The following is a 20,987-nucleotide window of genomic DNA, read 5'->3' as shown; positions in this document are numbered from 1 at the left end:
CTGACGAGCCAGGCCTGCCCGTCCCTGCTCCTCCAGCCCTGCCGGTCCCGCACGCGTTTGCCCCCCGCGGCAGCGCTCGTCGTCGTGGGAGGCCCCGCTGCCTCCCCCGGCGGGAAGCGGCCCCCAGTTCCCGCCGGGCAGACGGCAAACAGAGCATGGAATTTGCACGGCTAAAAGTTAAATACAACACACACACGGATTTCGTCAGAGGCCCTGGCACCGCTGCCTTCGCGGGATCCGATTAACAGGGAAATAAAAGGGCCAGAGAACCCACACAGCAGAGTGAGCAGATGCCCTATAAAAATCAAATACAGGGTAATCAAGGGGACCGAAAGGTACATTTAAAAAAACAAAAACCCACCCTGGAAACAAAGGAGCTGGGCTTTGTGGCTTTCCTGGGAGGGCTGCGGAATTAATGGGGAAGAGCACATGTGTTTGATAATCTTTATATGGCAAAAGACCCATCTTTCAAATATGTCACAAATTCATATTAATCACCTTCCTATTGCCTTCCGTGGCACAGCTATTCCAGTTGCCTCGGGCAAAATTGGGAACTGTCTGGTTAAAAAAAATGTTTTACATTATAATTTACAAGAGCTTACAAGTCTAGTTTCTTTTAATGGAAAGAACGATTAAAAAAAAGAGAGGAATATATATACACCCTGGTATATATACACTATATATATTAAAATATATATATATAAAAGACAGATATTGTAACTCCATCTGGAAAGAGAGAACGTTTGATCTTAACAATGTAACTTCTAGCTTTCAAACAGGCTCAGAAAACAAGAAGTCAGCAGGAGTTCAGATAAAGGAAGCTTAAAAGTCAAATAATTCTGACTCTGAACCCGAGACTTCTTAGACTCAAGGTCCTTTCCTTTACCCATTAATGGGCTGACTTGTGAGCTCAGGAACAAAGTGCTGCAATGTGAGGATTTCTGAGAGTCACTCATTACAGATCACTGAGTGGAGTCTGAGTTGCGGAAATCAAAGGATCCAATCTGGAGTAACTGGCTGAACTTCTGCTTGGAACTAATTTGTTCCGAGTTCGGCTCACCTTTCACCTCCCGAAGGCCCCGAGTAAAGTCCCTACCGGGGTCAGCCTCAAACAGCACTGGGGGGATCCCAGCTCCGCTTTAATGGTCAGCAATGGGCACTGCAGCCCCTGGGAGGGGGTGGACAGGCAGCCAGGGCAGGGGAGAAGTGGTGCACACAGTGGGGCAGGACAGTGCTGGGCTCCCCGCTGCCCCAAGGGCTCTCACTGCTGACACAAGCAGATGCCTCTCCCAGGCTGGGCTAACACTCCCTGCTGCCATGTCCCCCATCCCCACTGCTGGCCAAGGGGGGTGGTGGCAGACGGTTGTTGACAGTTCTCAAAAGAGCCTGGTGTGCCTTTGCCCATCCATTCCAATTCCTGGAAATGAATCCAGGCATGTCGGACAGGGTTCAGGAGTCAGTCCTATTCCCAGCTTTGCCACTCGCTCCCTCCAACATCTGGAGCAAGATACTTCTGTCCAGGGGAACAAACCTGGCTTCAGGGGAGCAGCTGGTTTGGAGGCTGAACTAATCCACGCTTAATCCAACACGTAGAGTGCCGTGGACAGGCAGTGCTAGACAGCACAGAGGGATTCTCCAACTCAGAGGAATTTGAAGCGGGGAGATTAAATGATTCCCCCAAAGGCCCCGGCAGCTCAGTGGCAAAGCACAGGCTTGAACTCGGGAGCTCAAGGCTGGCGTGGCAGGGTTAAACCTCTCAGCCACCTCCGCAAGGGGAAGGGCAGGTGTCACCTGCAAGCCGCAGGAGGTGAGGAGAGAGGGAATGGCCACCACAGAGCACAGCTGTGCTTGCCCTCTGGAGCTGCTTGTTCCCACCCCCACACTGCTGCCCCACCACAGGTGCCCCAGGGCAGGGCCAAAGCGCTGTGCTCGCAGAGGCTGCTTCCCCAGTGCCCTGTCCAGCCCCACTGTCCCCACCGCACCAGCGCCTGGGGCACCTCGGGGCAACCGCTGGGTGGGGTGGGGACACCTGCCAGCACCCCACCACTCAAACAGCCAGCGACTGCCCCAGCCACCCCCCCTTCTCAGCCCTGACCCGGCCCACCGACCTTCCAGAGGCCAATTTTCAGCCATGATGCTGCGCGAGAGGTACCACAACAGCTCCTGCTGGCTCTGGGCATGGCAGGGAGCATCACCAGGACATGACCTCCACTCAGCTCAGCCTATCCTTGGAAAAGCCGGCTGTGGGCTGCAGGCTGTTGATCTCTCCCACCACCACATTGCCCAACAACCGCAGGAAAGGTTCAGGGCAAGCACCAGTGACGGGCCCTGCCTGACCCTACAAAGATATCTGAACCAGGCAGAACATGGTACAGCAGCCCCATTCTCCTCCTCTCCAAAATATCCCTCCAGCTGGGATGTAATTTCTGCCCCCCCCCTCAAAAGGTAGCAAAAAATGGTCACAGTGTGAATGTGCTTGACCTTTTGTCTTGGACTAATCTAATTGTGTCGTCTTTGTGTAATCAGCCGGTAAAGGTCAGTGCTGTATTTAACATGGGGGCCCTTTAGGTACTGAATTTGCCTTGCAGTGAATTAACTTGATTATATTTCTTTCAAATATGTCAGAGACCAGGTCAGTTTAACCCTCTCTGTGCTGCCGGGGCCCACCCCTTTGTTTCCAATTCCAGGAGGTGGCACTGGGGAACAATGTGGTTAGAAACACATGCATGGGCACCCTTGTCCTGCAGCCACGGCCGCCACCACCACCACCACCTCTTCCACCTTCCCAACAAGCCAAGTCCCAAGGGAGAGCAAGTGTGCTGTAAATCAGCCCGGAAAGTTTGCAAACCAGGACACTCCAGACCACGGGGAGAGAGGGAGGGAGGGAGGGGTGAGATTCCAGACTGAATGCAGTAGGGAAAAAAAAAAATAATTCAGAAGACTCCTTTACAAACATGAACCTGTCTCAGTGGAACTCTTCCTTACGACTCCATATTGTCACAATCAAATAGGACATTACTCAAGTCCAGGTTAACGTGTCGCCTCTGCCGTTGACAGATAAGGTGTTCTCAATATCCTGCAATACATTATACATTTTAGAAAGTAAGGGTCTGTGCCGCTACCAGGGGCAGTGTGTCTGAGGCGTCGGGGATGCCACGGTGTGGAGATGGGCAGCTTTCATCAGGCAGTTCAGCTCAGCTGTGCCAGGGGACTGCACAGAGGGGAAAGCAGCCTCCGCTGATCCCCAGGCATACCCTTGGCCCTGAGGCAGTGGTGAGGGGCTGGGCAGCCTGCCCGCCTGGAGGCAGGGAGGAGAGGCCGGTGGTTCACATCCTGCAGAGGTACATCGCCACGGGGCTCGCACTGAAAGAACCCCTAGGTCTGGTTTTTCTTTCTTGGCACTGGAAGTAGGGTATAAAAACACCCCCTTTGCTCTTCAAACACCTCTCTCCTTCCCAAGCCTCCTGCTCCAGGCAAGGCTACTGCTTGACCCCAGGATCTCGGGCAGGTCATGGCTCATCACCTCAAGACTGCTTTCCCCACTCGCTTCCCTCTGCTGAGCAACCCTTACGGGGCTGTGTCTAGACGGAAAATGCCTCAGGCCTGCAGCTGTACTGTTGCTGCCCTAGAGCAAGCTCTCATCACCCAAAGCCTCGCTGCTTTGGTCCACGGTGGCACCCACGTCAAGCCATCTGCCTGCATGCAGGATGTAGAAAGCCCTGCTGACCCCACCTGTAGCACCAAGAACACTGTCCAGCACAGGAGACAATCCCAGAGAGCAGCACTGGGACTTGGGGGGGAACAGGCGTGTTCTGCTCCCTTGGACGCGCATGCCTGGAGGGAGAGCAGGGCAGGCATCCCCAGCGCTCGTCAGGGCATCTGCGTCGGAGACCTGAGTGCTCCCTGTTCTGCCCCCCCAACCTTCCTTCTCACCGAGTTGGGGGTCAGTGGCGCTCCTACTACATCAATGATCTGGTCCTTGGTATCTCCCTTGCCCTCCTCGATGCCAAGCCCTGTCTGGCCATCTGGATGGGCCCCCTCCACGCTGAGGGGGCCGATGCTCCCAGCTTTGGCCAGGGCCTCGTAGCGGTGCCGTAACATCTGCAGCTCGTACTCGCAGTTGGCAAAGGCTTGTTTCAGCTCGTAGAGCAGCACCAGGTCGCTCCGCAGCTCGTTGAACATCTGCACGATCTCCTCTGTGGGCATAGGGTTGAGATCTAGGGAGAAAAAGGGGTTCTGGTAAACACCCAGACCAACAACCCCACAGTGGAAAATCCCTAGGAAGGTCCCGGCTGCCCTTTCACTCCCACAAATATATGCCAGGAGCTTCACTCCCATCATGTGCATCAGTAGCCATCCCTAAGGGTTGCAGACCTGAATTTTCAGGCTGTCCTTTGGTTCTGGCCAAGGACTAAGGGTGAACCTGCAAGACCAGGATTCAGAAAGTGAAGGATGATGGAAGATACAGATAAGACCAAATGACTTGAACCTTGCTACCCAACAGGTCACATGAAGGGAGCTCTGTCTTACAGAGATACTGTGTCCACACTGCCACAGAGGATAGAAGAGCTCCTGCTGTTCCCCTACACCCTCACCAAAAAAGGGTGGACAGGCTGAGTTCCCCTGCCTCTCTTGTCCTCCTCCCAGGCTAGGAGCGAGGCAGAGAACTGCTCTACTGCTGTGCTACAGACTGTTTGTGGCAGGGACTGGCAGATCATCACCCCACGCCTTGCATTCTGCTGCACCCCCACCATGCACACACACAGAGCCAGGAAGAGCTGCAAGTTCTGGAGAAGAAAAGGATGAAGCTCCACACACGTTTGCCCTGACACACGCCAGTGGCCCCTGTCTGCAGGGCTGCCCACACGACCCCTTCCTGCCAGCACTGTGTTCACCCTCACAAAGCCCAGGTGTGGTTCTGCACTCTAAGGCACAGCAGGGCTGGAGCACCAGGAAGCCCTCAAGACATGTGTGTTCTGTAAGGCAGGAGTGGGGAATCAAGAACCCCTCCTTATCCTCATGGAAAGTGAGCTCTCAGAAGCACTCACGTCCTTCCCCAAGGCTTCCCTCATGAGCACAAACAGTAACTCCCTTAGTTTTACAGCAGAAACCGTCCTGGCTGAGCCACTTTGATCAGCCACAGGAGGCCTTCAGAACTGCACACAGTCTCCTAAACAGCATACAGAGCCATAAACCAGTTGACCCAAAAAACTAACAAGACTTAACAGAAGGCAGTGCTGGGAGCAGGCTCAATAATCTCTTGTAAATCACTAATAAGGCTTTTATTTTTCTTCTTTTTTTTTTTCCCCTCTTTTCCTACTTTTAAAAATCCCCCCCCCAGCCACAGTGGCGGGGGGGGGTAGACAGGGAAAGGATCATCAGGTGTCTAATCAAGAGGGAGCGCATGCTGGGACCTGTAATACCTGAAAACTGTACCCACTGCATGGAGAGCAGCCACTGGCCACGGGCTGCACTTCTCCCCCTCTAGCTACGAGCAGGTACTGTACGTGTTAAGTGAACCCTTCTCTCTGCTGGTAAGGCACTTGAGTTCAAGAGTGAGGGATGTGTGTTTACTCGCCTTTCAGCAGAGATGCTCCAGATTTTCACACAGCATGCAACCTATAAAGGGGGGATGAACAGTCCCAGATGCATTTTGGACTTGCCACCGTGAGCAGTAAATTAAGAGGAAACGAAGCTTAAAAGCAAGACAGGGCAGCCCTGAACAATGCATGTGCCATGGTCACTAACACACTTAGAAGTACCTCTCCTGGCAAGGCTGAGATTTGCCTTCCTAATACTGTGCTGCCTCTCTTGATGGTTAAAAAGGCCCAAACAAGAGAGAAACAAAGGCTCTTTTAAAAGATTTTTCTACTGGGAGGAAAAAAAAAAAAACCCTGTGCATCTTGTTCTGGCTTTTACCCTCTCTTTTTTTTTTTTTTTTTTTTAAACACATAAAATATTTTAAAAACCATTCACATACTGTTATTCAAGAAACTGGCTGTATTACTAGGGGAAAAAATAGCCCATCTCGAGAACAAAGGCTAGCTCTGTGTGTCTCTTTCTCTCTCGTGTGCCCCCTTTACTCACCTACTCCGAGTTCCATCAGCATCTGCTCCAGGGCTTTAATCTTCTTCTGTCCCACCGAGCTTGGCAGTTTCATCTGGAACACAAAGGTAACAGAGCCACACAGCTCAGAGATAGCCCTCACTCACAGCCGTCTAGTTCAAAAGGCAAGAGAGCTTTTCTTTTTATAGTGCAGGGGGAACAAAAAAAAGAAAGGGAGAGAAAGGAAAATCAAGTGGTAAGAGAGGGAGACAGGGGCTGAAAGTTTTCAGACTAGGTCCGAGGGCAGGTATTGAAAAGCCCGGTCGTGAGGGCTTTTATTTTCTCTCTCGTGTGTGTGCAAGACACGCTGTTTTACAGTTTCCATGTGTCACTGAATTAACAACAAAAGTTCTTCTTGGCTTCAAACCCTCTCCTGCGGTGCCCAGCCCATCAAAGGGCTCATTTACACAGCAGCTAATGTGCAATGCTGCCCTACTTTATTCGCTTTAGCCGGCCTGATTAGACTCATGCGCTAACAGACTCACTTCTCCTTTTACCTGCTGAGCCCCAGACCTGTGGGATTCATTTACAGAGCAGGCTTTGTAACAAAGGGGAGAGACAGAGAGAGCACAGTTACTTGACTGGCGGAAGTGTGCACACACATTTACATCGGAGCTAAGGGGCTAGGTGAGAGAGGAAGCATCAGATGTGAGCTATGAAAGAGATTCAGAGCTGGCCAGGAGAGAAAGAATGCATACACTTAGCAGGGTCCTTCCTCTGCATTCATTTGGGCTCTAGCAGGAGTGCTAGCTGCTCAGACCAAGCATTTATTAGATTACCAGCAGCACAAATGCAGCTGGCACAATATGGCAGAGAGAACAGGCTTCCAAGCCCTGCAGGTACATCCAAGAAAAAATGAAAGCATTCGGCTATGCTTGCAGACACCCCGTGAAAGAAATGATTCTCAACACCACATTGCCAAACATCTTCACTGCACCCAGGCACAGGTTGCCCCTCCACATCCGACCCTGGATGCTCATCACCGACCCAAACTGCCCAGCAGGGCACTGAACACCCATGAGGCAAGAGCATCCTGCAGCCATCCTGCCCTCCACTTACTCGTCAGTGGCCCAAACCTCGGCCAAACCAACCCAACACGGCTGGGAGTGACCTAAAGAAAGAGACATTCTTCACTCCACCCTAAAACTCAGTTGAGCTCACTGGGGCATCCCGTGGTCACCTTACTTCCCATTAGTCACATGCTGAAGTCACCAAAAACAGACAGTCCAATGCCAGTTTCCCAGATTAGACCCATCTTTTCCAGTGCTCTCTGCCCCACACAAAAATGACGAGAGGCACAAACAGGAACTTCTTAACCTGGGGGACACAAAGAGTTAAAAGAGCCCATTGAAGAGCTCTGGACACACAATACTTGTGTGATTATCATAGCCCTGAGAGTCTGTCTTCACCCCTGCCCCAACACCAATATCTTGGTCAAAGGTAGGATTCCCCTCTGTTTAACACCAGCTGGCAGAAACACACTGGACACCAAACCAGCTTCAGGAACACAGGACAAGAAATAGGAAAAGTTCATCCTTGGTTAGGCTAGGTGGACAGACAGGAGGTCTTGGTTTGCTGTTTAGAGGAAGAGCACAAGCTTTTCTCCTGGGAGGCCTCCATTAGCTCAAGGAACTACTGGCAACACAAACGATTAACCTGGCAAAGCCTTCAACTGTGATGTTTTGCACGTCTGGTTCATGTCCCACAGGAGTCTGGTCAATGAATACTGAGCCAAAGTGTCCACTGACACTCCTGAAGATTAGAGGATGGAGCAGGGAGAGGCAGGACAAATTAATTTAACTTCAAAGAAAGGAACACTAGAGATGCTCAGGAGGAGTGGGGCTGGGAGTTTAGTTTAAAAACACATCAATTAAGCTTCCTTTTAATTCAGGCAGGAGGACCTGGCCTGCAAACAGGAAAGCTTCATTGGTTTCTCAAAGCAAGAGTATATTTTAATTTTACCATCATTAAGAAAATGTTATGATTTATGTGGCTGCTGTTGGCCTAATATCTTTAGAATTTAGCTGGCTAAGCCAATTCATCTCTAAGACTGATGAAGGCTGATTGCTCTCTATGCAAAATGTATTAAAACTAAATGAGCAGTCTATTACTCAAACGCTGCTGATAATCTGTTAGCCAGGGTCCGTTAGCTGGGCTGCCTTGTTGCAAGAGAAGCCTGCATGCCCTGAACAGCTCTGATAAGCCCAAGCTTATCTCAGAAAGCCCTTCTATGTTTTGGTCTTTTAAGTAGATGTCCAGAGAAGCACCAGAGTGCTGGAGGTGGTGCTCACTTGCCCTTATTCCCAAAGAATGAGGCAACCTGCCAGGACCACAAGTCCCAGCCAGTGGCCCAGAGAACAGCTCTCTGACTCAAGATGTGTGCACTGGGATATGTGGTTTCTGTGGGCCATATCTATGCATTAAGAGAAATGCCACTCTGGGCAATATTCTTGCTTACACCACAGCTCCTGGGATTTCCTTGGTGTTGTCATGGATCGAGTCCTCTGCAGGGGTTGAGGAAAATTATGTTCCTCGGAGAACTCCAGTGAGCAACCACAGCTTCCGAGGTGAATGGCATTTGCCCTTTTCTTTCCTTCCTCACAGCAGACTATTATTGTTATTTATTATCTTTAAAGTCCCCATATAATAATAATACCTGGGAAACAGATTGCTCCCATCAGAAAACTGATTAGCCGGGATTTTTGAGGTTACTATATTTTGGATGCTCTTCTCTTTTGACAGCCTCTCCCTACAGCCCTCTTTGCAACACCAGCCCGTGCTTATAATTACACAAACGTAGCTTTTGATTTAAGGACTGTAATCCTTTGTCCCTGCTATAAACAACCTGCATTAAACACATGAACTGCGTGTACCAAGAGAAAAATAAATAAAGAGCTACAGAACATTGCGTGAGTCAACACCACAAAGCCACAGTACCAGAGCCTACCTGTGCAGAGAGGAGCCTGGGCTCAGCAGAACCTGCTGGCGTGCACTTGGCCTGGGAGGAGTGGAATACACCAGTGCTGACCTGCTCTGCTCTCCCCTGAGGGAGGAGGACATTGCTCGGGAGTTGGGCCATGCAGCTTAAATAGACCCAGAACCCACCACACTGAGAGACCAGGGCTGGGCCCTGAGCAATTCCATCCCTGTAGAGGGTCTCACCACGGAGTACCCTTGAGGTCTTGCATGATGATACAGGGTTTTTATTTAATGTTCGAGGCACTCCGCCAACAAAACCTTGCTAATTCACACTAATGACTAAGAGACCTACTGCAAATTAATTGCTAATTGGCAAAATTCATTAAATGAACAAACAGGATAAGAAATAGCTGAAGATATAGCCTCCCCAAACAGACTCGGTTCATTTATTTTTGTGTGACGTTCAGTTTTCATGATTTATGCTGATACTTTTAAGCATAGTTGTAAATGTATTTGAATCTATTTTAGTAGAGTAATGAAGTCTAAGTAGCAGCAGAGCCTGCAACACAGTCCCCCTGGTATGTCTTACAGCATCACCACCTGGCAGGTGGAGACTGTCACGGGGATCTGCAGTAGGAAAAGGTCTGCAGGATCTACAGACACACTCAGCCAGGTCCCTCAAGTGATTATATCTGTGTGGCCATCTTAAATGTCCTGCTCTCAATTCATCACTCTCTTCATAAATGCTCCTTTTCTGGTGCTTACAACTGCTCAGCCCCCCTGCCAAAATCCTCCTTTGTGTTGAAACCTTTTGCTTGGTGCATCACCAAAATACAAGGTTTGTAAAATTAATCAGTGGTTATTTGAATATTTCACATCCCCTCCCCGATGTTGCACTTCATTTTAATTCAGATTTTGAGACAATCTTCTCCTTAAAATCAACCTTCCCTAAACCTAAACAATACACTGTCCTAAAACTGATAATCCTAAAAGCTCCACACATCTGACCTGTGTTCTGTACAGCTGCAAACCTGTGGTTTTATGCACCAGCACCAGTATTGTTCAGCATTATAATACAGCTCACTGACATTGAAAACCACCTTCTTAGTGGATTTCAGCAGCAAAAAAACTTTCTCATTAGGCACTTTCTTCATAGGTACCTTTAGAGTACTGAATTGTTTAGTGGATTTCCAGGAAGAAGTGCTAAAGTTTCAGATGAATAATGGTTTTTTGCATTTTCTGCCTGAAGGTCAAACTTTCCTGGGCTGCATGGCTCTACTCTGTGGGAGCAGAGAGCCTCCACTCCTGCACAGTTTTAAGACTCAAGGAAGGAAAGACCCATATTAAGCACTTTTAGTCTTAGCACTCTGGAATTTAAAAAAGCCCAACAGAGAAATTCAATTTCGGACACGAACATGCACATTTCTGAAACTCTGAGGTGCTTCACCCCTCGGAACTCAAGTGCTACGGTTGAAGGTGGACGGGCACGTGCAATGGATATATGCAAAAGCTAGAAAAGTGTGAAGCTGCACAGGTATTCTCTGTCTTATTTCTGGACAGGTAAAAATAGGAGTAATAGCACTATGCCATCTCTACTGTGCTATGTAAGACATTAAACACACAGCCACCTCTCTGGGGTGGCACATCGCCACCAGCTTGCTCCATCAGTGAGGCTTAATGCTAAATAAACCAATCTTTTAAAAAGATTCTATATTCTATAATAACTTATGTAAATGGTTATTTCAGGCGTTTTTGGACTGAAGTTAAAAGTACCTCACAAATTCCCAAATCAATTGTGCAAAAATATAAATTCTGTACTTGAATTGTCCTGGTAAACTAAACCAGTTTTACAGAAATATACCTAGTGAGAGCTTTGTCAAGGTGAGGGAGGCCAAGAGATTCCAGAGAAGCGCAGCACATGCAGGCATATGGCAAAGTAGCAGCTCACTGATCCTGTAAACATTAACGCCTCGTTATTCATCTGCAGCACCAATCAAGAGGTAAAGCTAAGAGAGACTTCCTAAAGGAACCAAAGGTCCTGGAGCATCAATGTCTCAGCACGATGGGTGGTGCAGGTAAGAAGGTATTCAAGGTTTTTATACTCTCCCACCCTTTCTCCCCTAGGAAGGGGGTACAGATTGCTTTGACACTGCACAAGTGGCCTAAAATTAGAGTTACTTGGCATCCACACAGTGATGGTTGAAAACCTGGAAAGCATCAGCTTTCTCCCAGTTTGACACTCAGATTGTGACAAGAAACAAGACACCTGAGAAAACAAGAAGAATTCACACCTTGCCAGGACTGCCTGCCATTTAGAAGATGGTCATCTTCCTGCAAGCAAAGTATTATCTGCCTCTTACAAATCCTCAGATTCCCTGCCCTTAAATACCTTTTGCTTTAAAAATAGCACAAGCCTGTAAAGTAAATGCAAAAGGACTACAGAAAGTGTTTGAGTAAGGAAAAAATAAGAAAATACATGGTGCAGAAGAAAGAGCTGCACAGGACATTTTTACCGGGGGCTACTTTATGCTAAAAGCACATTGCCAGAACGACACTCCAGAATTTTGCTTTAAGCAGATCTGCAGATTCCCCCTGCAGTCTCACCCCTGCCTCTCACTACAGGCACGGAGACCAAGCTGAGACCTGTAGAGGTGGCTGCAGAAATCGTGAATGGCTGCAGCCCCTAAGCTGCATCTGACTGAAACAATTCCAGAGCACAGAAGTGTGCTGTGATCGCAGGGAGGGCCCTAAGACAGGCCACAGGAGGGAAAACTCCCAAGGATACTCTCCCATAGTATAAGAACCTTTTGGGAACTTCCAGATTAGAAACAAGAAACTGCAGTAAAACATGCATCTGTCTGTTAAATAATTTAAGTGAATTTACATTTAACACAAATACAAACAACCACGGTGACTAATTACAGTTTGATCATTATATTGGTTACCCTAATGAAAGAAAAAAGTGATATATATGGAGCTCTGCACAAGTTACATACAATAAAATTAGCTAATGAATGGCACTCAGGACGACTGTGTCGCTACAGGCACACAAAGGTAGTAAAAGCTTCTCATATTGGGCCAGGACTGACAAACAAAGGCCTCATGCTGCATGGACACTGTTTGGTACTGGATGATTCAATGGAAGCAGCAACACAGAGTGTCCTTTCCAGAACTACAGCTCATTTTAAAGACCCCATTCCTGTACCCAGAGTGCTCTCTTTACACCTGACAACCTACTTTGGTCCAGATGCTCTCCCACTCCAATGACCTACACGAAAAAGGTGACAGATGCATTTTCTTTCAGCAAGTTAACATTAGGTGCCTTTCATTAGGCACCTAATAAACATTAGTTTAGCTAAGAACAAGAATGGAGGGAGAGAAGTGCTGAATTCACCTTCCGTAGTTCATTCAAGATTTTGTATCCTTCGCTGTTTCCTTTAAAAATAAATGCGCCGATATTTTCGCTTTATTTCATTCTCTACAGGCAGGAGTTTGATTAGGAAATGCACCAGCACTCTCTTGGCCCTAATTAAAGGGCATATAACACAACAAATAGATGGCAATGCCACAACATGAATTCGATCCTGCCTGCATCATTTGTTCATAACTTTTATTCACAGAAATGAGAATACTACTTCCCTTCCACACCTCTGCCAGGCTCCCCATGGAAATTACTCTCTCGTAGAGTGCAAAACGTACAACTTTGCTAATGAAAAATTGCTAACAGAAGCAACAAGCACATCTCAGCTAACTAATCCATGGGATGTCCAGACCTGGAAACATAAACTTTCCTAACTAATAAGGGTGTGCTGATCTCCATCAGATTGATGTCAGGATGCCTTGGAGTGCAATCAATACAAAACAAATAAATAATTAATTGCTCCAAGTAATTAGATTTATCAAATCCAAATAAAAATAACTGATATTTTATGGAACTGCTTCCAAAGCTGAACCTCTGAAGGGACAGCATTGATCACAGGAGGACAGACAGATGTTTCCCATGTTCACAGCCGATGAGGTCTGGGTTTGCATTAATGACAGGGAAGGAACAGAGCCAAGAGCCTCCGCTGCAGAGTAGACAGGCAGCGTGCTTGGCCATTTAATTACAGGTCAGAGCAAATACAGAGAATAAACACGCCTAAACACATACATACAACCCCATCTTCCTCTAGAAATATCATTCACCTTGGACGTGCAGTAAGCACTTAGTTCTCACTCCGAGAAAATAAAAATTGAAAAAAAAAAAAAAAAGGAAAAACTCACACACATGCTTTCCCCCCACAACCACAGTAAATTCTTATTCATTAATCAGTGCTAAAAAAGTGCTCAGCAGGCTACTAAATATTTAAAAGCTGGTGAGTGTGAATATCTGAATCAATGGATACTAAAGCTGTACTTGTAATTTTCCTTCCTCTACTTGTTTCTTAATTTGTTCCACTGGCAAATTGTCTACAAGATCCCAGTTAGCAGATGGAGTCAGGCTGCTGGCTGGAAGCCTTTTCTGAGGGGAGGAGGCCAGCTTTGAATGACTAAGCTGGAACATCCCTCAGTCCTTTCTGCAGACCGAGAACTAGACAAACTCCTTTTCATCATGGAGTTTTGTTTTGTTTCCAGATGAGACATCACTTAATCAGTTCTCTTCCAGTTCCTTTGTTTCCAAAACCAAGACAGCAGAGCAAGGACACAGACGTATCCCTCAACATGCAGGAGTGGGAACAAACATCCACCCCTTTCCACGCATCACCTTCCTTCTTAAAAGCACTGTTGCAACAATTCAACAGCGGTACCAAAACCATAAGCTAAAATTCACAGATAGGGTCAAGAGAGAAGAACAACTCAAAACACAGTGCAGAGATGTTAAGTATGCCAAAGTCAAGCACTTTGAACACCATGAAGTCAAAGACAAAGGTTAAACTTAAAAAGAAGGCTGAACGTGACATGCTACAGAAACAGTGTGGTGAAACCAAACCAAACTCAGCTCTGCCCTACAGAAGCAACGTGATGCCCAGATCAGAAATGTGTGGTTACTGTCGGTTTGTCTGGGTCCTGGAAAAGATTCAAGTTCAACAGCTCCCACTTTCCTTTCCTTCAGGCAGATCCTCAGCAAAGCATTCCTTCCTCATAGCTCCTTGCCTTCCCTTTAGTCTCTCCCTCACCTTTCCCTGTTCAAATTCCCTACCACCTTTCATGTCCTCTGGCTCTTTGGCTGTCTGCCCTCCCAGCCAAGCAGGCCTGGTATAACAGGATGTTTTCCAGAGGTAATGCTTAGGATTAATAACACATTTCTGATGTTATTTTCATAACAGCAAAGGCAAAGGAACTCCTGAAAGGCTTACCCCCTTCCAAAACATCTGCTGCTGCCTCCTGTTCTCAGTGGCACCAAGGCAATACACTGCCTTGAATTAAGAGGAAGCTTTTCACAATGCCCAGCTTCCCACTGCCTCAGAGAAACTTGCAGCCCGTGCTGTCAGGAGGCAGAGGGGAAATCCCATGCAGAGCAAGGGCACGGGGGCTGTGGCCTTCTTTGCTTGTGGCCACAGCCCCGTGGAGAACAATGGGAGGCTGAAGCCACTCTGAGAGAAGGCAGCTTGTCGAAGTCACTGCAGAAGATTACTCTTCAGCGTCTGCTGAAGGAGAAACTTTCGGTTATGAAGAATAATGGCTGTAAGTGACCATTAATCCTAGGGGGGAAAAAAATAGTCTTCAGATTCAGCCTGTCCATAAGGTTTTGTAAGCTGTGACGGCAGGGGAATTTGAAAAGCCAGGGCTATTATCATAAAACTACTGGGAACAAATTAAGTTGAATACGGATTCCTAACTTTTTCTTCAAGGACTCATTTCTATAAATTAATTTTAACTCAAGATTTCAGACTAATTGTAAATCCTCAGGAAAAAAAAAAAAAAACCTCTAATCAAAGAGTAAGTGCTATTATCCTGGGGATGATATGGTACATTTTTCACACATGACAGAGGTTGAGCCCTGATCTCAGTGCAAAATCCAACTTTGCCTAACCAGGAAGGTGTAAAGCACAGCAGCAAAGTACAAAATAAAGGAGGACAATAGAAGCCTTTAGGTGAGGAACTTTTTAGGTCCTCAGGCAAAAAAAACTAACTGGAGGATGTCACAAGCTTTTAGAAATCATTTTCCAATGTGCTGAGGGCAAAACATCTTATGCTGCACGTTACCAGAGTACAAGTTTCCAGCAATTCATCCCAATTCCTCACTTAGCCCCAGTCAGCTCCCACCCTGATCAATTCCACACCACTGGAGTGCAGAGGGTTTGCCACAGAAATCCCACAAGTAAAATAATTTGGATTAGCATGGATTCTCAACTCTATACAATTTAGCACTTTAGCACCTCTTACCAGTTCAAAAGGCCCATACTGACCTCACATAATTAATTCTCCCCATCATGCATCTGTGAAGCAAGTGAGTCTAATAGCTCCCATTTCAGAAACAGTGAAGACTTGGATAAGGAAGCCAGCTGACTGGCTAAAAGACACAAATTAATTCATTCTGCTGGGTTAGAGGTGGGTTTCACATTTTCAAAGAGCAAACTGTTGTTTTTTCACCTAGATCAGTGATTTATCATCTTTTTTAATTCACAAACCAATGGTACTTCTAATAACAGCTTTTATCTCCTTAAAAATTTCAAGCAGAGCATAAGAAGTTGCTCTGGGTCATTCCAGGACCTTGGATACTGCAGGTTGAAAGTCGCTGAATCAGACTGCCATGCCTCAGTTTATCACTGCGTTTTGTGAGCATTAAAGGGAACAGATAGAAGCATGTAGCACCCATTTTCATGAAGGCTGGGATTCGAATTGCCTGTCTGGCACACAAAAAGGCTGCTGGCTTTGCCAGATGGTTCCATCACTGATAGGTTATTGCTCAGCTTCTCTTCCAGAGGGGGGTACAAAAAAAATAGAAAAGATTAACCACCACTTATTAGTTTTCAAAATCCAAATCAATCTCCATAAATTACTCTATTTATCTTAGTGCTGGAGAACACATCTGCCACGTCTCCATAAATCTCAACACACGCACTGCAGTCTTGCTTGTCTCTTGACTGTGATTTCCTCCAGGAGTGTAGCCCCCCACTCAAACAGGTAGCCTGCAGATGGTGGCACTTGCACCCTCCAGGGGTTCCTCGGCAGTGACCTTGCTGAGGCATCCTGCCTCTAATGCGCTCGTGCACCTCTACGTTGAAGCAGCATGATCCCAAACACATTTCTATTGACAGCCCCAGGCTGTTCCCAGCAAGATCTGAAACTACTCTGACAACAGAAGAACATTCCATAAAAACAGCCTTTTAAATTACTATGCCAAGTGAGGGTGCCAGGCAAGGAACCTGCTTACCCAACTTCCCTATAGTAAAGCAACCAAAAATTACCACTTGCACTGGGCACACAGGATTTCGCTGTCAAAACCCCTCTGAAAACATTCAGTCAGCCAAGCAGGTTTAACTTGTTCAATATCCCAAAACCTGTGGCTAAGAGGGACGTGTCGAGTCTTTTCTCAGGAATATCTCTGCGACAGAATGAACAAAGGAACTTTTCCAAAAAATATTTTTAAGGCAATGGAAATAGAAAGGCTAAAAATCGTATGCGTTTATGTGCCTCTGATTTTTTTTCAAGACACAACCAGGACATCCAGTTCTTAGAGACGATCTTAACTAGATGATCTTTAAGGTCCCTTCCAACTCAAACCACCCCAAAAGGACTTCTCAGATATTAACATATGTGCTTTCTGAGGCCTGTTAGTTTTGGTTGTGAGCTCTGTTTGGACTGGACAGCTCCATTTGGGCCTGTCACACGCGTCTGACAGCAGAGCAGGCACACCAGCAAGTTCAGGTGCCTCTGCGAGGCGACGAGCTGCCTCTGACAGTGCCAGCATTCCAGGTTTCTGAGTCTCCACATTTATGGAATTCCTTTCTTATTTTAGAGGCAAGAAACTTGACTTTCTTTAGCTATAAAAGGAGAACAGACGAGGAGAGAGACAGGCAGACTGAAAGACATTAACAGAGATCCCATGGGACCAGGACAGCAGCCTACCCTCTGGCTTCGCAGCGTGACACCTGCAGATTTGAAGTCAGGAAACTTGATGCCAGCAGTCTCGGGAACAGCCTGAAAGAGATCGAAACAGGATGTGTTGAGGGAGGAAACACAAGAAACACAAGATTTCATACAGAGACTATCTGAAGGGGAAACACTGTTTCCTATGACGGAGAACCACCTGCCACTGCCACATGTTGGAGCTGAGGCAAGAGGAAAATCCCAGGCAATGGGATTCAGTGGGAAAATCCCAAGCAATTCACTGAGAGAAATACTCCGGTTCAAGGTGTCTTTGGAAAGCTCAAGCATTCTTGGTCAGTTGGTTTGAATGCACTGCTCTGCACAGACATTTACACCCATCCACACAGAACCCCCTGACTCTAAAATGGTATTCATGAATATTTGCCCAATGTTATCCTCATCTAACTTAAACCCATTTCACTGATCAAAACAGTCCAGGACTTCCCTAAATCTTGGCTTTTGACTGCAAACTCTCTAAGGAATGAGCTGAGAAACCTCTGATCTGTACAGGCATGAGCCCACTAATGAGGATGCAAGGACTGCCCCCCTCCAGGGGAGCCTGCTGTTCATACATGTTTTGCCGTTTTGTCCGCTCATTAGACAGTTTTCCTTCTTGCTCACTTCATATTTGAAGCATAGCAGTAAAATGCAGCAAACTTCCAATGCTGTTGCTGCTAACACTGCAGCATCTAGTTGCATTTCAACAAAATGGAAAGAAATAAAAAGTCTCAAAAGTCTGTGCTGCTGAGCAAAGCACAAGGTGAGCAAACCTTTAAACTATTAAACCAGGCTATCTGCAGGGCCCTGTGCACTGAATGGTGTGGGGTCCCCTGAATGGGCAAACAATACCCACGATTCAACCTAAGTATATCCACAACCTTTGCAAAACACACGCACAGCCATGTTTTTCCAAAAGGAAGAGTCACCTCAAATCTCCCAGTTTCTTTGGAGACATCATTTGCCTTGCTGCTCCCACATTTCTCTGCAGAGAGGCCCTGCAGCTCGCTCTTTGTTTGTTCCAGACAGGGCTGAGACAAGCAGGAATGCCCCAAGATCATAAGAGATGCTGAAGGGCAGTGACTTGAAGTTCCCTGCCAACGACTCTCACATCTCTATCCACTATCTCTATGTCCTGGTCTTGAGGTGGCCAGGCATTAAGATTATTTCAGTTATTGGTTGTCAGTTCAATAAACAGAGGGCCCAGGGAGAGATTCCTAAATATGAAGGAAAAGGTAATCTCTAACTACCAGCAGGGTCCACAAACTTGTAGAGATCACTTTGATCTGTGGTAGGATACAGCCTCCCTGCTCGCATTACTAGAGACAAACAAGGCTGCAATCAAAACCCAGTCCTCTCTGCTTCCTCTGGATGAAGGCTGCCCGTCAGACTCCCCGAACTCTGCCCCTCAGCCTGTTGCTGAACACCCTGACAGAAGCAGTGAGGGTAAATCAGCATCGTTGCCTCAGCCGAGCCCACTCCGACTGCACTCGGCACATAAGCAATTAAATTGGTTCTTTTGCCTCGTGTGCCTGTACAGCCTGTACATGCTGTAAACGCTTCAACCTCAATTGACTCTTTGGTAAATGATTTTCCTTTGTTGAAATGATGCTGATGCAGCTCCCGATTCAAATTCTTAGTTAAAATGCAATTTTTTTCTTAACATTTCCCGGCTATAGTTGGTAATTGACTCCTAATGGACTCTGTCATGGTTGAAATGATGCTAGTGCAACAACAGACACTGCTTCTCTGCCCACCCTGGCGTGCCTATCCACTACATGCCTGCAGACAGGCACCAGCCAACATTTAGGGGTGGACTCCCTTACCTTGGCATCCTCAGCATCTTTCCAGCCCCATTCTCTAGCCCTCTTTTTTCAATACCACCAATGGTATATATGCCAGCCATGGCTGAGCTTTCCCAGATCAACCCTCAAGGGAATTCAATGCACGAGGTGCCCAGTGATACCATATTCATCACACAGCAGGGACACACAGGGGACACAACACACTGAAAGAGTGTTTTGAGGAAGTGGTGGCCATTAGGCACAGTTCAAGAAAAAACTGTCTAGCATTCACTACTTCTTTCCCCCTCCCTGTACAGAACCTTTTGGAGAAAAATGACACAAGTGCTCTCTGTTCACAGGGTGGATGGACAGGAATTCCCAGGGACTCACTGGAAATATCTGAGATTTTTTTTAACAGCCCTTTCCTGCTGATGGTGCTGAATTTAGATCAGTCCATGCTGTCCTCCTCTCTCCAGAAAGGGAAACTGAGGTAGTATCAAATGTGAACTGAAACCTGTGCTCTGGGCTCCTTAGACTTCAGCTCAGCTCAGGGAGAAATACTAATAGGTCCCAGAACACAAGAGTCCCACAGTAGGACTGCTCTGATCACAGCTGAGGATCAGGAGAGGGGCATGTACTGAACTTGGGGAGATGCTGCTGAGACTCAGGAGATGGGGAGGAAAGGAAAACTTGGACTAGAAAAAGAAGACAGGTGAAAGACAATGGTTATGTGGGCCAACCCTACAGAGCAGTAACAGAATACACCTGGGAGAAGCAGGGACATAGATGTTTCTCCTTGCCATGGTGCATGAATGGCTGGCATCATTTCATCTTGTTTCTCAGGGAGGGAAAGAGAAACAGGACTTAAACCAGCATTTTTCAAAGGGAAGAGAGTGAGAAAGCACACCAGAGGACACTGACAATGGTTGTCTTACACTAATCTGCCTTCTGAAGACATAACCAAAAAAACATCTGCCAGAAGGCAGTCAGCAGTTGCTCCTTCTGCCCAAAAAGGGCCTGATCCCTGCAGGGTTGCTGAAGAAAACACATTACCCAGGCAGAGCATAAACAGGGGAAATTAAATTTAAAAAAAAAAAAAAAAAAAAAAAAAAAATGGAAAAAGAGAGAAGTGTTTACAGGCTTCTCTGTCTCCTTCTTCTGTGGCAGCTTCTTCTTAGGAGCCTTGCGCTCCGCACGCCTCTGCTCAGTGGTGGTGTCAGCAGCTGTGATGAGCTTCTGCAGGTCCTGGGTTCTCTTTTCTCTCTCTTTCTTCCTGGTTTCGATTTTGCGGAGCTCCTGGATGAGGTATTCTTCTTCTGCCACCTGCAGACCAGAGCACGGCAAGGCAATCAGAGAGCAGAGCAAGCCTGGCAAGTCAAGGGGGCCATCTACCGATAACAGCTCTGCCCCGGGCCAGCCTGGGAATGATTTTATGCTCCTGCTTTAACATCTTGGATTTGTAGAGCACGTTACGCTCCATAACCTCACGCTGCATCCATGGCAATGCCACTCTACAGTCTGGCAGATGCTGCATCACAACATCCATGATGCACCCTACATCAGCATCCATAAATGACTAATCCCATCTCCAAAGAGACCAAGAGCACAGACAGATGGGTAAAAAAGTCCAAATAGGCCGTAGCTGCAAAGTGCAGCGTTGTGAAAAGCTGGCTCCCCTCCCCAGACACAGCAAACTGAACCTAGAGTAGCTATGCCTAGTACTGACACCTGTCAACAAGGAAAGCACAAGCAGAGTAATTACATGCATGAACTTGCCCACAGAGGGAACTACTAACTGAAAAGGATGCTCTCCCACAAACTTTGGGGAACATGGAAATTTCTTAACCTCTAAACTGTAGAGCCATTACATAGCTTCAACAAAGAAGAGAACTAAACATACAGATTTACAATTCTTGATGTTTTATGGCAAGATTTTTTTTCTGTCAAGGAAATGATTCTCTCCTCACGAGACTCTGGGACATATAAGGGCATCGATCTGAGAATTTGTTTCTATCCAGAGGACTGGCCCAGTAAGTGTCACTGACAAGGTCCTGGCAGTTACCAGAGACCATAACTCAGCTCCCATAGCCCTTTCTCCTGTGTAGTCAG

The 20,987-nt window shown here is 47.0% G+C and overlaps 1 protein-coding gene across 1 annotated transcript in view; it reads right to left on the bottom strand.

Annotated features, from left to right (window-relative positions):
- Positions 1-598: 598 nt before the first annotated feature.
- Positions 599-20,987, bottom strand: part of DMAP1 (DNA methyltransferase 1 associated protein 1) — a 30,627-nt gene continuing 10,238 nt past the window's right edge. The window contains exons 7-10 of the mRNA XM_050306471.1: positions 20,016-20,201; positions 17,077-17,148; positions 6,088-6,160; positions 599-4,217 (exon numbers count right to left, since the gene is read on the bottom strand). Of these exons, the coding sequence (XP_050162428.1) occupies positions 3,871-4,217; positions 6,088-6,160; positions 17,077-17,148; positions 20,016-20,201 (678 nt within the window). The 3' untranslated portion in view covers positions 599-3,870. The remainder of the gene's footprint in view (positions 4,218-6,087; positions 6,161-17,076; positions 17,149-20,015; positions 20,202-20,987) is intronic.

Source organism: Myiozetetes cayanensis, unplaced genomic scaffold (assembly GCF_022539395.1).
Source record: "Myiozetetes cayanensis isolate MyiCay16 unplaced genomic scaffold, myiCay2020 scf12, whole genome shotgun sequence".
NCBI lineage: Eukaryota > Metazoa > Chordata > Aves > Passeriformes > Tyrannidae > Myiozetetes > Myiozetetes cayanensis.
This window is presented reverse-complemented; position numbering and strand designations above follow the sequence as displayed.